This window comes from Micromesistius poutassou (genome assembly GCF_964030765.1).
Source record: "Micromesistius poutassou genome assembly, chromosome: 18".
Classification (NCBI taxonomy): domain Eukaryota; kingdom Metazoa; phylum Chordata; class Actinopteri; order Gadiformes; family Gadidae; genus Micromesistius; species Micromesistius poutassou.
The window spans coordinates 3868632-3881906 of NC_140288.1; the positions used below are offsets into that span (position 1 = coordinate 3868632).

At 43.3% G+C, this 13275-nt stretch overlaps 2 protein-coding genes across 2 annotated transcripts; both read left to right on the plus strand.

The window, feature by feature from the left end:
• Nucleotides 1–502: 502 nt before the first annotated feature.
• cel.2 (carboxyl ester lipase, tandem duplicate 2) lies at nucleotides 503–5377 on the plus strand (the record flags this gene model as incomplete). The annotated part of the gene is made up of 11 exons (XM_084483393.1): nucleotides 503–625; nucleotides 1415–1562; nucleotides 1713–1832; nucleotides 1947–2144; nucleotides 2245–2375; nucleotides 2637–2744; nucleotides 3077–3191; nucleotides 3570–3756; nucleotides 4276–4479; nucleotides 4691–4900; nucleotides 5206–5377. Exons 1-11 carry the CDS (start codon nucleotides 518–520, stop codon nucleotides 5375–5377), a joined length of 1701 nt encoding a protein of 566 aa, XP_084339519.1. The 5' UTR covers nucleotides 503–517.
• Nucleotides 5378–6226: 849 nt separating this feature from the next.
• Nucleotides 6227–11626, plus strand: LOC311363446 (bile salt-activated lipase-like; the record flags this gene model as incomplete). Its single annotated transcript, XM_084483394.1, has 11 exons — nucleotides 6227–6292; nucleotides 6763–6910; nucleotides 7072–7191; nucleotides 7547–7744; nucleotides 7969–8099; nucleotides 8320–8427; nucleotides 8618–8732; nucleotides 9191–9377; nucleotides 9915–10115; nucleotides 10585–10803; nucleotides 11322–11626. 11 exons carry the CDS (start codon nucleotides 6227–6229, stop codon nucleotides 11494–11496), a joined length of 1668 nt encoding a protein of 555 aa, XP_084339520.1. The 3' UTR covers nucleotides 11497–11626.
• Between the last annotated feature and the right edge of the window lie 1649 nt (nucleotides 11627–13275).

A 13275-nucleotide genomic window follows, 5' to 3' on the forward strand; every position in this document is an offset into this window, starting at 1 on the left:
GGCACATATTTTAGTAGATGATTCGCCAGTACTTGCCCAATGGTTTACTATGATGTGTTTTGAGCTGTTATAAACCAGCCAAATACTAGCAAATGCAGGCTACCCGAATGGGGAATCGTTCGAGCCTCTTGTTTACGATCGGTCACGCCTATGAAGTCCATAGATAAACCCACGTGTAGCAAGGTCACGTCACAGCCTATCAGCTATGGACATGAGACATACACACCGTCTCAAAATCAATATTCATGAGATTTTTCAAACCGTAGACATTCAGAAATCAATTCATATGTATTTAAAATCTTTTTTTAAATTTTTTTTACAGAGACATTCCCGGGGACAGCTCCAGCAGGAGTATAGAATCCGATAGGCCCCGAGAAACGGAGACTCTCCCGTCCCGGTTAAGGTGGACGTCTGGTCCCACTCGGTTTCACAGATCTGTCGGGTCTTTTTTAGTTTTATATTACTGGAACATGGATACGGTGGGAGGTGCGTCAGGCGGACAGTGTCTATAAGAACTATGGAAAAACTGCGAGGAGGTAGTTATTTCCCTAGCGCCATGGTGATGAAGACCCTGGGGCTTTTGGTTGTCGTAGCCCTTTCCGTGGGAACGGCCTCGGCTGTGTCCGTGAGTTACGCACCTTCTTCATTATGAATTCAGCATTTTCATTTGATCACATGCACAGACCCGTTTAACGTAACCATTAAATAGAGAAATATTCAGACTTGAATCGAAAATTGTGATTTCCTCACTTATCGACAGTAGCCTACATTATATTATTATTACAGTTATTACTCCCCTGTGGGTTTTACATTAAGATATGACTATACTTGTAGTAGGCCTATCATATTTGTATCATCCATCCAGGACTAGGTCTATGAAAAACAGGGCTGAGTCATGAATGAGTGTGTGATCTGGACTTGATCTAGACAGCTGTATCAACTAGGGGGCGTTGTCTAGGAAGTTTAATGAACAACTAGGATGGAGAGCAATGTTTACTCGGGTCTGCTATCTGCAAGATGTATTTGTGAAGTAAACAGATTTTTTTTTACTGTATATTGAAAAGCTTATGAATCAAGCACGACACATATATTTTTTTATAAATTTGATTTCAATCTTTTAATTACATGCAAATTGAAATCCATCCCTTTCCATATATTTTGATTAGGTTGGTAGTCAAATAAATTAGATGTGGTATTTACCAAATAATAATAATAATTAAAAAAAGATAATTTATACAAGAAACACAATATAAAGGACTAAAATTGACTGTATTTAATGTATAAAAAATTCCTTATGGTTTTGTTTAAGTGTAGAAAATCACAGTTGGTTTTCAAATTGAGACAAAGTGAGAACTTTCAAAGTAAAGGCATACTAATCAGTGAGGCTCCTAACTGCTTCTGTCCTCCACGGCAGTTGGGAACTGTGTTCACGGAGGGAGGCCTGGTGGAGGGAACCAACATCCGACTGGGATACCGCCGCCACATGGACGTCTTCAAGGGTATTCCCTTCGCAGACGTACCTGGAAGGTTTGAGAAACCCAAGAGACACCCTGGATGGGACGGTGAGCTTATTTTCTTTCATTTTTTATTCCGTAAAAAAACAAAACTGCTTCTTCTGGAATCTCTGTTTCCCACAAATTATTTTATACACATGTTCACAGTGCTGCTGTGATATTTGGTGTGGCACCTAACTCTCTTGGTTCTGTATTAAGGCATTCTGAAGGCCACAGAGTTCCAGAGGAGATGCTTACAACTGACCCTTCTCCAGACCAGCACTCGAGGCAGCGAAGACTGTCTTTATCTCAACATCTGGGTTCCTCAAGGCAAAGAAGGTAATCCACCTTCTAAAGCCCGCCACTCAGGGTGACTTTTATTTTGAAGAGAAAACCACCATGATCCTTTAGTCTGTTAAAAATCGTTGTTTCATCTTTGTTTGGCCCCATCAGTGTCCACTGGACTGCCCGTGATGGTGTGGATCTATGGGGGGGGTTTTCTGGTGGGGGGCTCCATGGGGGCCAACTTCTTTGACAACTACCTGTACAGCGGGCAGGAGATCGCCGACAGGGGGGACGTGATCGTGGTCACCATCGGATACCGTGTGGGCACCCTGGGCTACCTCAGCGCTGGAGACTCCAGTCTACCGGGTAGATCTCTGGGAGACGCCGACCACTGGCCAGGTTTTTCGTAATTCAGAAGATTTGACAATGAACTTCAGATGACGCTGATAATCACCGCTTGCCACAGGTAACTACGGCATGTGGGACCAGCAGGCGGCCATCGCCTGGGTCCACAGGAACATCCGCTCCTTCGGGGGAGACCCCGACAACGTCACGCTCTTCGGGGAGTCTGCCGGCGCAGCCAGCGTTAGCTTACAGGTCAGAGGTCGCGGAAGGTCGCGGAAGGTGCTAGGAAATGAATCAGATATAAATGTGGAACTCATGTCATTACAGATGGTGGATTAATCAGATGCCAATAAGTAATGATGTTTAATTCATAATTGAAAATAACGTTATGATGTGAATAGCTTATTATCGAAAGTTATTATAAAGTGTTGCAAGAAAGGGAAAAGACCACTCAAATCACAGTTTATTGTCGATCACATTCTTCTCTGTATGTTCATGTGTGTGTGTGTGTAGTCTCTGAGTCCCCACAACAAGGGGCTCTTTAAACGGGTCATCTCCCAGAGCGGCGTGGCCCTGTGCCCTTGGGCAGTCAACAGAAACCCTCGCCTGGTAGCCGAATCGGTAAGAATACAGACGACCATCTATAAAACAATATAGTGAAACATGAGAGCTTGCAATGTAATGCTCTGAAAACAAATGACTATTAACCAGGTGCTTTTTATATAGTTTGATCCAAAGCAACTTACAGTGAATGGCAGGTCATTAAACAACGGGTAATTAGTAAGGGTAATAAGGGCATTTTGCTCAAGGATGCCTTCAGGTAGACTGCACATTGGGGGATCAACCCAGCAACTTTTTGGTTGAGAGTCAACGCCCTTACCTCTACTACACTATTCTTACCCCATACAAAAAACAATTACATGTACGTCTGAGTAAATCTCTTTTCCCTATAGGTGGCTCGAAAGGTCAACTGCCCTACTGATGAAACGATGGGGGCGTGTCTGAAGACGATAGATCCGGTAGCCCTCACCATGGCTGGGACCATGCCCTTAACCAGTTCCCCTGGCAGTAAGTATCCACATCAGCTATCAACCGCATGTCGACTTTGAATTTGGATGAATTCAACTTTAAAATGCAGTCAATTAATTAATCAATTGCTAAAATATGTTCTGTATGAATCTGAAATGTATCTATTACAATATACTGCCAAAGTCCCTCACGTCGCATTGTTTCTTATCTTTTCTTAATTTAAAGTTAGTCATCTGAGTTATAGTAAAAATAACTAAATATCATCCAATTTCTTTCACCAAAAACGACTATTGTGCTATGCGAATAATATGTCTGAGTCTGACAAGTGTCTTCTCTTCCAGTTCGTACATAATGTTGTACGAACATTCAACTGCCAAACATAACTGCCCCATGGCTCTATGTCGACCATTCCATCAGGTCCACTTCTGAACAACCTGGTCCTGTCCGCCGCCATCGACGGAGACTTCCTCCCCGATGACCCCGGTAACCTGTTCAACAACACTGCTGACATCGACTACCTGGCTGGGGTCAACAACATGGACGGGCACCTCTTCACCGGGTTGGACGTTCCCTCCATCAACAGGCCGCTGGTGGACACCAAAGTGTGAGTAAGGTCATCACATCTGCCCGCATCTGGAAGTGGAACAAAGCTTGCAGAACCTCCGTCAGCCACAGGCTAGTAGGCTAGTAGGCTAGTAGGACTCAAGCTAGTAGGACTCAAGCTAGTAGGACTCAAGCTAGTAGGACTCAAGCTAGTAGGACTCAAGCTAGTAGGACTCAAGCTTGTATGATAGTTAGCTTTTTGGCAGTTAGCTTTTGCTTGGAATTGAACTTGAAGTTAGCATTTATCAGCATATATACAAGCTGATAAATGCTCATTTAAAATGTATCGTGGATCAATACAGGATTATTCTTTTCAAGCTTTGAAGATATGAATGGTCAAATGATACAAGACATGTAGGAATGCACAGGTGTAAAAAATAAAAATGTATCAAATGTTTAAGGGGCGACCCTGCGACCCACCAACGGATCACAACGCAACCCACGGTTTAAAAACCACTGCTGTAGAAGACAGTCAGTGAGGTGGGTGGTGAGTCTCATCCCCGACACTGTGTCTCTCTAGGGAGGACATGAGGGCCCTGCTGGGAGCCTACACTAAAGACAAGGGGAAGGAGGGTCAGGACGCTGCTTTCGCTCAGTACACCAGCGACTGGGGAGACAAGCCCAGCAAGGAGACGGTCAAGATGACAGTGGTGGACATCGGAACCGACTACATCTTCCTGATCCCCACCCAGGCGGCTCTCTATCTCCACGCCTCCCACGCCAAGTGAGGGAACTAATAATAATAATTCAAGGGAATGCTCTGGTGGTGGTGGTGGGGGTGGTAGGGTGGGAAATCCTAGATATACGTCGGTACAGTGTTATGCATGCTTGATGATGTAACCTGAGGGGTAAAAGGGAAATAAATTAAAAATAAATAATGGATTTGATGATTAGATGCCAATGAATTGCAAAGGACATCTCCTATTTTATTGTAGGTCTGGCCGTACCTACTCCTACCTGTTCTCAGAGCCCAACCGCCTGGGTGGTCCGGGTAAGCCCTTGCCCAGCTGGATGGGAGCGGACCACACTGACGACCTGCAGTTTGTGTTTGGGAAGCCCTTCAGCAGTTTCCTGGGCTACTGGCCCAGCCACCGTAAACTCTCTGGCTACATGATCGCCTACTGGACCAACTTTGCCAAGACCGGGTAAAATCAATCAGGGTTTCTGCTGTATGCTGGTGATACAATTATTAATTGATTCATGTTTTTTTTCCTATAATAGTAAGAATATGCAAAGAAAAAAGGGTTTTTGAAATGTGCTCCAAGGCACATTCTTGTACACAGTCGCGTAGCCATAACTTTAGAGAAAGCAATTTTCAATGAAGGTCAAATGCTTTGATTGATGATTTCTATTTGAATGTTAATAACATGTAGTAATGATGACTGCTATATCAGAATAAATCCTTAAACGTTGAATTAAAACCTGCTTTCCTGGTGCTATTTCCGCACAGAGACCCCAACAAAGGACTGAATGTGCCGACAAACTGGCCTAAATTCACCACCAGCGGACACCAGTTTCTGGAGATCAACGCCAAAATGAACCAAAACAATGTGAGGCAGAAGATGAGACTGCCCTTTGTGCATTTCTGGACCAGTGTTCTCCCCAGTCTCCCCAGTCAGTGAAGATGTATGAGTAACCATTGTATTGTATTGTAAGTACTCCAATAATGAAAGTGTTTATGAAGGTGATACTTTGATGGGATTTCATAGCATTTTTGGAAGAAATAAAAAGTGGGCAAAACGTGTCATAATGTTGTTGGCCTAATCTGCCCACTCATTCTTCATGGAAAACATTGCAAAAAAAAATAAATATATATATATATATATTTTCCACCATTTTCTATTTCTCTCATTCATTATTTCCCTCATTTTGAAGGGAGTTTAAAGTAAAAGGAAGCGCAACTTCCACGAGATAACTCAAAGTGGATTCTTTTCCCGCTCATATTTACACAGGGAAAATAGTTTTTTCAGTGTAGATTTTTTTAAAAGATAAGTGCAGGGTGTTTTTGAAGGTTGAAGGTGTCACCAATGAGATGGCCTTTATGTACTCAGCCTGAAAAATCCCAGAAGGGGGATGGGCTTTATGTTTATTTGCTCTTCTAACATGCTTACATAGTCTAGCCTAGTTTAGCTGAGGCCATACCTATGACAAGTCTCTTATCTTACAGTGTATAGGGCTTGTGACTATATTTAGAACAAATATCAGGTTTAAATGAGGACTATGGTAAAGATTTGTATTTACATTACTGAGTATACCTCTTCAAAAAATAATAATTGTACATATATGGTTTATTTTACTTTGATATAATGGTATGGGATGTTTATGCATGTTTTATCAGCAGTGGAGGACAATGCAAACGTGCGAAGGTCAGGTCACCTTGATGATCTGTCTGCCGCTGCCAGTGGGAGGGGTCTCTATTTTTTATTGTATTTATACCCCTAGTCCAGACCCGTCAGCCTCACTATTCAGACATGATGTGCTCACTGGGGCTTTTGGTGGCGGTCGGTTGCTTTCTGGAGATGGCCTCTGCGGCTTCTGTGAGTTTTTTGTATATAATAATGATAATAGTAGTAATCAATGTTCAGCATATTTTTGTTTTACCAATTTTAATTTACTTTAAACTTTTAATTTGTGACTTTAAATAAGACCTTAAGTACTATAGTTATATTGATGTCTTTCAAATGATTTAATATTTCAAATATATCTTATCAAAACAAATTGTAAATGAAAATACTAGGTTATATTACGAAAACATATGTGAATACTATATTTGTATAAAGAAACTGAACCATAAACCAATATTAAAAAAAGAGTACAATAAAATATATTTTTAAAGTTTTTAAAGTTTTGAAGAACGAAAATAAATTCAGTTATCAACAAAGTCAGTTTTTTTGAATTTTTTTGAATTTGAAAGATTAATCAATTTGGACGACTACGTTGTATTCAAAATAAAAGTAGGCCTACATTATTAAGCGAGGTTCCTAACTGCCGTTTTCCTCCGTGGCAGCTGGGCATGGTGTACACCGAGGGAGGCATGGTGGAGGGCAAAAACATCCGGCTGGGATACAAACACCACATGGACATTTTCAAGGGAATTCCCTTCGCCGGTACGCCCGGAAGGTTCCAAAAACCCGAGCGACACCCTGGATGGGATGGTGGGTAAAAAATATTGATATATTTTGGAATTCAGGGAGTTGTGTTGAAAATATGCGTCTATTAAAATTATTAATATAATCGGAATTTGAAATTGGAATTATTTTGTGTGTTCTCTTATTTTTCTGCATGTTTCTTACATTTAACCTTCATTCATTCCCAGGAATCCTTAAAGCCTTTGAATATCGGCCGAGGTGCCTTCAGTTGAACCTTATCATGACCTCCACCCGTGGTAGCGAGGACTGCCTTTATCTCAACATCTGGGTCCCTCATCGTCGCTCAGGTTAGGACTGATATTAGTAGAAGGGGATCCGTCACACGCGGCTATTTTCTAGTGTAATAGTACTGTTGGACCATGGACACCATTGATCCATTACGGTGATGCACATTCTGGACCAATGTAGAACTCATAGCCGAGCGCGACGGTATGGAAGCATATATGTAGTAAAATTCAAATGGAAATGCAATTTGCCATTCAAATGGTAATGCAATTTGCAATTTCCCTTCCCGGCTTCCCTTTAAGTTGGCTCTTACTCAAGTTGTATTGTCTTTTCCAGGGGAGTTCTCCCGTCGTAAATTAAACTCTCAACTCTCGATGTGATGATTGATTTGCTCGATTTGCTCTCGTTGTTTCTTAGTGTCCAGTAATCTCCCAGTTATGGTGTGGATCTACGGAGGGGCTTTCCTGTGGGGGGGCTCCATGGGGGCCAACTTCATGAACAACTACCTGTACGATGGGCAGGAGATCGCGGACAGGGGGGACGTGATCGTGGTCACCCTCGGATACCGACTGGGGCCCCTGGGCTTCCTCAGCACTGGAGACTCAAAGATGCCTGGTAAATGACCGTTAATTAAGGGAATACATACATCAGTATGAAAAAATGTCACCGGTTTAATCAAATATGTTAAACTAGTCACATTACTAGTAGCCTACAAGGTATCGCCATGCGGTGGCCCAAAGACCACATACAGTAACGGACATTCGTTCTGGTGTTTTTTTGCTATGCAATTATTCTCTGACCGAGTGAAAGACCTAATGGGGCCATGACGTTGTTCCCAGGTAACTACGGTCTGTGGGACCAGCATGCGGCCATCGCCTGGGTCAACAGAAACATCCGCTCCTTCGGAGGAGACCCCGATAACATCACTGTCTTCGGGGAGTCTGCCGGGTCCGCCAGCGTGAGCTTCCAGGTGAGGAAAGTTCCCCCCCCCCACTCAGCAGGACATGTGACCAACTCTACAAACAAATCTCAAATACTACAAATCTTAAATACTAGGAGCTTCAGTTCTGTTCAACATGACCACTGTTGCCCAAAACATCCAGGGTTCTGAATTGTAAAATGTTTCTAACTTGTCGTCGGTTTTTGTGTTTGTGTGTGTGTGTGTGTGTGTGTGTCTGTACCACAACAAGACTCTCTCTCCCCACAACAAAGGCCTGTTCAAGAGAGCTATCTCTCAGAGTGGCACGGCCCTGTGCCCCTGGGCCGTCAACAGGTCCCCGCGGAGGTTCGCAGAAGAGGTATTGATCAGAACTTCCTTCAAGTGCCTCGGAAAGCACTGTATAAAATGCATTGATAAAATGCATGAAAAAAAAATGCATTGATAAATCCCACTTTTATTAAACATAATCATTTCTGATCAAGTTTTGGACCAATTGTCCTAACTGAAATGAATGCTGAGTTCTGTTGTTCATTCTCTCTTCTCTCCAGGTGGCTCTGAAAGTGAACTGCCCCACCGATGACAGGATGGCAGAATGTCTTAAGATGACCGACCCGGTGGCCATCACAATGGCAGGAACCATCCCAATCTCTAGCTCCCCTGATTGTAGGTCCATTAACAGAGCAGTAACCCCACCACCACCACCCCAGTAAACACTAAGCTTCTCAGAGATCAACCTTTTGGCTAGGGTGCAGGTGTAGTAGGATAGATCCGATCCACAGTTTACAAGCAAGACGCCTGATCAAAACATGCGGTCTGCAACATCAACCGAGATGGTGCACACAGTTTCCCGAGAAAAAAATCATTGAAAAGTTGCACCATTAAATCATAGGTCTGGGATTGGTGCCCTCTAAATTGATGGAGGACTTTCATGCTCCAACTTTTTTTGTGGTAACTTGGCAGGAACTGAGTTTATTTCTTTACAACACATGGTTGAAGTGGACCACAGATACACTGTTCTAGAATATCCCCTGAACAACTCCCTTCACGCACGCCTTAATGCACTCTGAATGTGCTCACTGTCTATCTGGTTAAAAGTGTGGTATTGTGTCTGTCTCCACCAGCCCCTTTGGTGATGAACCTGGTCATGGCAGCCACCATCGACGGAGACTTCATCCCTGATGAGCCCGGTAACTTGTTCCACAACACTGGTGATCTCGACTACATCGCTGGCGTGAATGATATGGACGGACACCTCTTCACGGGATTGGACGTGCCCTCCATCAACAGCCACCTGTTACACACGCCTGTGTAAGTTCTGGTCATTCATGTAAAAAAGGACAAATATTCCAAATTGCGAGCTGAATTCGCTGCTTGGTTGGCTCCTGATAGATCTTTATTTATTCAGCAGATATCTCGGGCCAGCTGCTCAGGGTTTTACTTTATCTTGCTGTTGTACTTTTTTATATTTGCATTTCAATTTTCTTGGTTTGGTTCCATACACTTGTTCATATCTGTACCTTTCCTGTGTTTCTGGGGCAGGTTTTCTTCAGCATTAGTGACATTTTCTGGTTAATTTGGCCTTCCTCTCCCTGAATTCGAATTAATAACAGTGTTTTCATGCAAATTAAACAAACTATTACTATTACTACTACTATACCCTAATGATCTGCCTATTAATCATCTTATTAATCAACCAAAATTGTTTACTTTGAAAAATCTGTTTTAGACTTGTGCCCTAAAGCCTTAAGACTTTACTTGGACTTGCACACAAAGACCTAAAACCAGCTCTGTATGGCAAAGCACAGGTGGATGATTTTGGAAACAACCCACTGCTTCTCTCCGCAGGTCCGATGTGAAGAGACTCCTGGGCGCCTACACTAAGGAGAAAGGCACGGCCGGTATGGAGAGTGGCTTCCTCACCTACAGCGCCAACTGGGGATCAGACCCCAGCCAGGAGACCATCAAGAGAACTGTGGTGGAGATCGGGACAGACTTCATCTTTCTGATCCCCACCCAGGCGGCCCTCTATCTTCACGCCAATGCCACGTAAGAGAACATGCAAGCACATCCCATTAGATGGATGTCATTAAAATGTTTGTCTACGCCATCAAATTATTGTTTTACCACCTTATACTTGTATTTTACATTTCGCTTGTGTTTAAGGCCAGCTGGTTTGGCTATATCAATAAACTTGTCTTGTATTTTAAGTAAATGCTTTATGTACTGAAACAACTTCAAAAGGTTCCTAACTGTTAGACATATTACTGTTATTGAAAGCGAAGGTAGAGCTAGCTAAGAGGCTAATAGTTAAAGCTATATGCGTGTGTGTGTGTGTGTATATAGGAGCGTGTCCGACGTCGACTTTCTTTCATTATTAGAGACCGCTCGTCAGGGCTTCATTTATCTATTAGGCGCAATCAAGCTCTACCCTTTCTCAGTGTCCTCGTCTGTTGCCACGGTAACCATTCGTTCTCCTCCTCCTCCTCCTCCTCGCCACCTCTTCGTCCCACCAAAGCATCGGCAGAAGTGGCCGCACGTACTCCTACCTGTTCTCCCAGCCCAACCGCATGGGCGGTCTGGTGCTGCCCTACCCCAGCTGGATGGGAGCGGACCACGCCGACGACCTGCAGTACGTGTTCGGGAAGCCCTTCACCACGCCGCTGGCCTACTGGCCCAGTCACCGATACGTCTCCCGTTACCTCATCTCCTACTGGACCAACTTTGCCAAGACTGGGTAAGGAAACGACCCGCTGAGCGATGAGGACCCAAGTCAAACTTTCAAAGTTTCAAGTTAGAGATAAACTTGAAAGAAAAAAAATATATATATATATGTGTATACTTTTTTGAATACTAAGGACATTTAACTTTATTTATAAAATACACTTCATGTGTAAAAAATGTAATTTGCTTCACACAATCAAAAATACTGATCATATTATAAAATCAATAAAAGCAATAAAATGCTATCCAATGTTATGTAATGGATTCAACTATGAATACAATAAAACGTAATATCTTAACTCTATTCTTATTTTGTATAAAATAGGTTGCTTTCAAGACAAGAATCCCCCTTTTCTTATCCATTGTATAAAAACAGAGCGCAGCTAACATATGCATCATCTATGCACCAACAGCCATTTTGGCTCTGAGTGTGTTTTATTTTCTCTGTACTGTGTCCATAGGCAGGGTCTATTCGTTTTTTTCATTGGAGACCTTTTTACGAGACTTTTAATGAATTCCAATCCCCCTCAGGGATCCCAACCGGGGCCTGGACGTGCCAGTGACCTGGCCCCGCTTCGACACTGAAAACCACCATTACCTGGAGATCAACTCCAAGATGAACCGCGACTACGTGAGGCAGAGGCTGCGGCTGCGCTACGTCCACTTCTGGGGCAGCGTTCTCCCCCAGCTGTCGCTGCCCCAATAGGATGGAGGAAGGCCTCCGGCGTCTACACGACAAATCAGCCATGAATCAAACATCAGCCATGAAGCGAACATCAGCCACGAATCAAACTCATCAAAACCATCCTCTTCAAATAAGTTCCTAATTAAAAAGCTAATAAATTATTACTATTTTTGCATTCATTTTGTGGCTTATTTTGAACATCGCTCCTCATCTAACACATAAATGTACACACAAAGTACGACACAGTCATGATTCTTCCACTAACATGAACACCCACTACCAGGGCCGGACTGGGAGACTTTTTCAGGCCAGGAGTCAGTCATGTAACCAGGCCACCCTGGCCTAGCCCACACGTTCACGCCCACACCTACATGCATTGGCACGCATGTACACGCACATGCACGCATGAACACACACACACACACACACACACATACACATACACACACACACACACACACACACACACACACACACACACACAGTGCATTCCAAATAGAAGTTCAAATATGGGACCTATGTACAAACTAAGTTAGGAATATACAGTAACTTTTGTGTTTGGGGCCGGGCTGGTAAAATACAGTAACACAACAATCCTCAGCAAAATCCACTAACACACTTACTAGAAGAGAATAAAGGTTTAACGCAGTGCCAAGGTTACATAAACATCATATCATGTGGAATGTCAACTGCCTCTTTGGCATATATTTTTATGTGTAGCCTACAATATAACCTAATAAACAAAGACAACAAAGTCCAAATCAAACAATTTATCAGCTATGAGGGGACAGCCTTCGAATACATGTTCACAGAACATGCACGCACTGATAGACGCAATGTATAATACAGTCCGAGTCGAGAGTATAGTTCCTAATAAGCAATCACATAATATTGACTCATATGGGCTGGGATACATAACAGCAAGTCAGCAACAGACAGCAAAATTCAACACCACTAGTGCTTAATTGAATGGCAGCTATTACTGTATTACAAATGAGAGCCATTTATGTCAAATGGCAGTGCCTGTTGGTGTTATGTCTGCAACTTGCATGTTGTTGCTCTAGAAATGATTCTGTACCTTCTGCCAACTTCTCTGCACTGGCTTCTCCTGAAGTACCAGCAGGACTCATGTCATCACCATCACCACCTTTGAATAGCAAACATATGCTTACAGTGTTTTTCCATACACTATAGTTCATACAGTAAGATAGTGTCGCCTATGCCACTGTCGTCTAATTTGCCCTTGTATTCATATACATAATAATGGAATGATAACAGTAAATAAAAAAGTGGCTTGTTTAATTTCACGGCCAGGGCCTATAGCCTACTGTGTAAAAGTGTACAGCCTCAAGGACCCAGGTCCATGGACCTCAAGAACCAGTGTTTTTTTGTTTTGTTGTTGTTGTTTTTTTTTAGATAACTTACTTGCAGAGGTATCTTGGCTGGGGGGGGGGGCGGGGGCCTGAATAAATTTGTCAGTTTACGGCATTTGGCCGCATCCTCCTCCAGCGCCTTTCTTTTTCTCTCTCTTTCCCTCTCGGCACCGCCTTTTCTTTTTTTTTTACCCGGGTTGAGGTCCATGGTTTACAGTACTAGTCGAAGCCCCGACTCTCCCTCTCTGCTCGGCGCTCGCTACACACACACCGCGACTGCAGCATCAGTGTCACACACACCCCTTCCTCCGCACGCTGTCTGTGTGGTTGATACGGACTGTTGGGGCGGGTGTTAATCAAAACAAACCAATCGCCTTGTCCTCCTCACATGCTAGTGGCCTGAGTGGCCTCTGATTGGCCAGGCCTG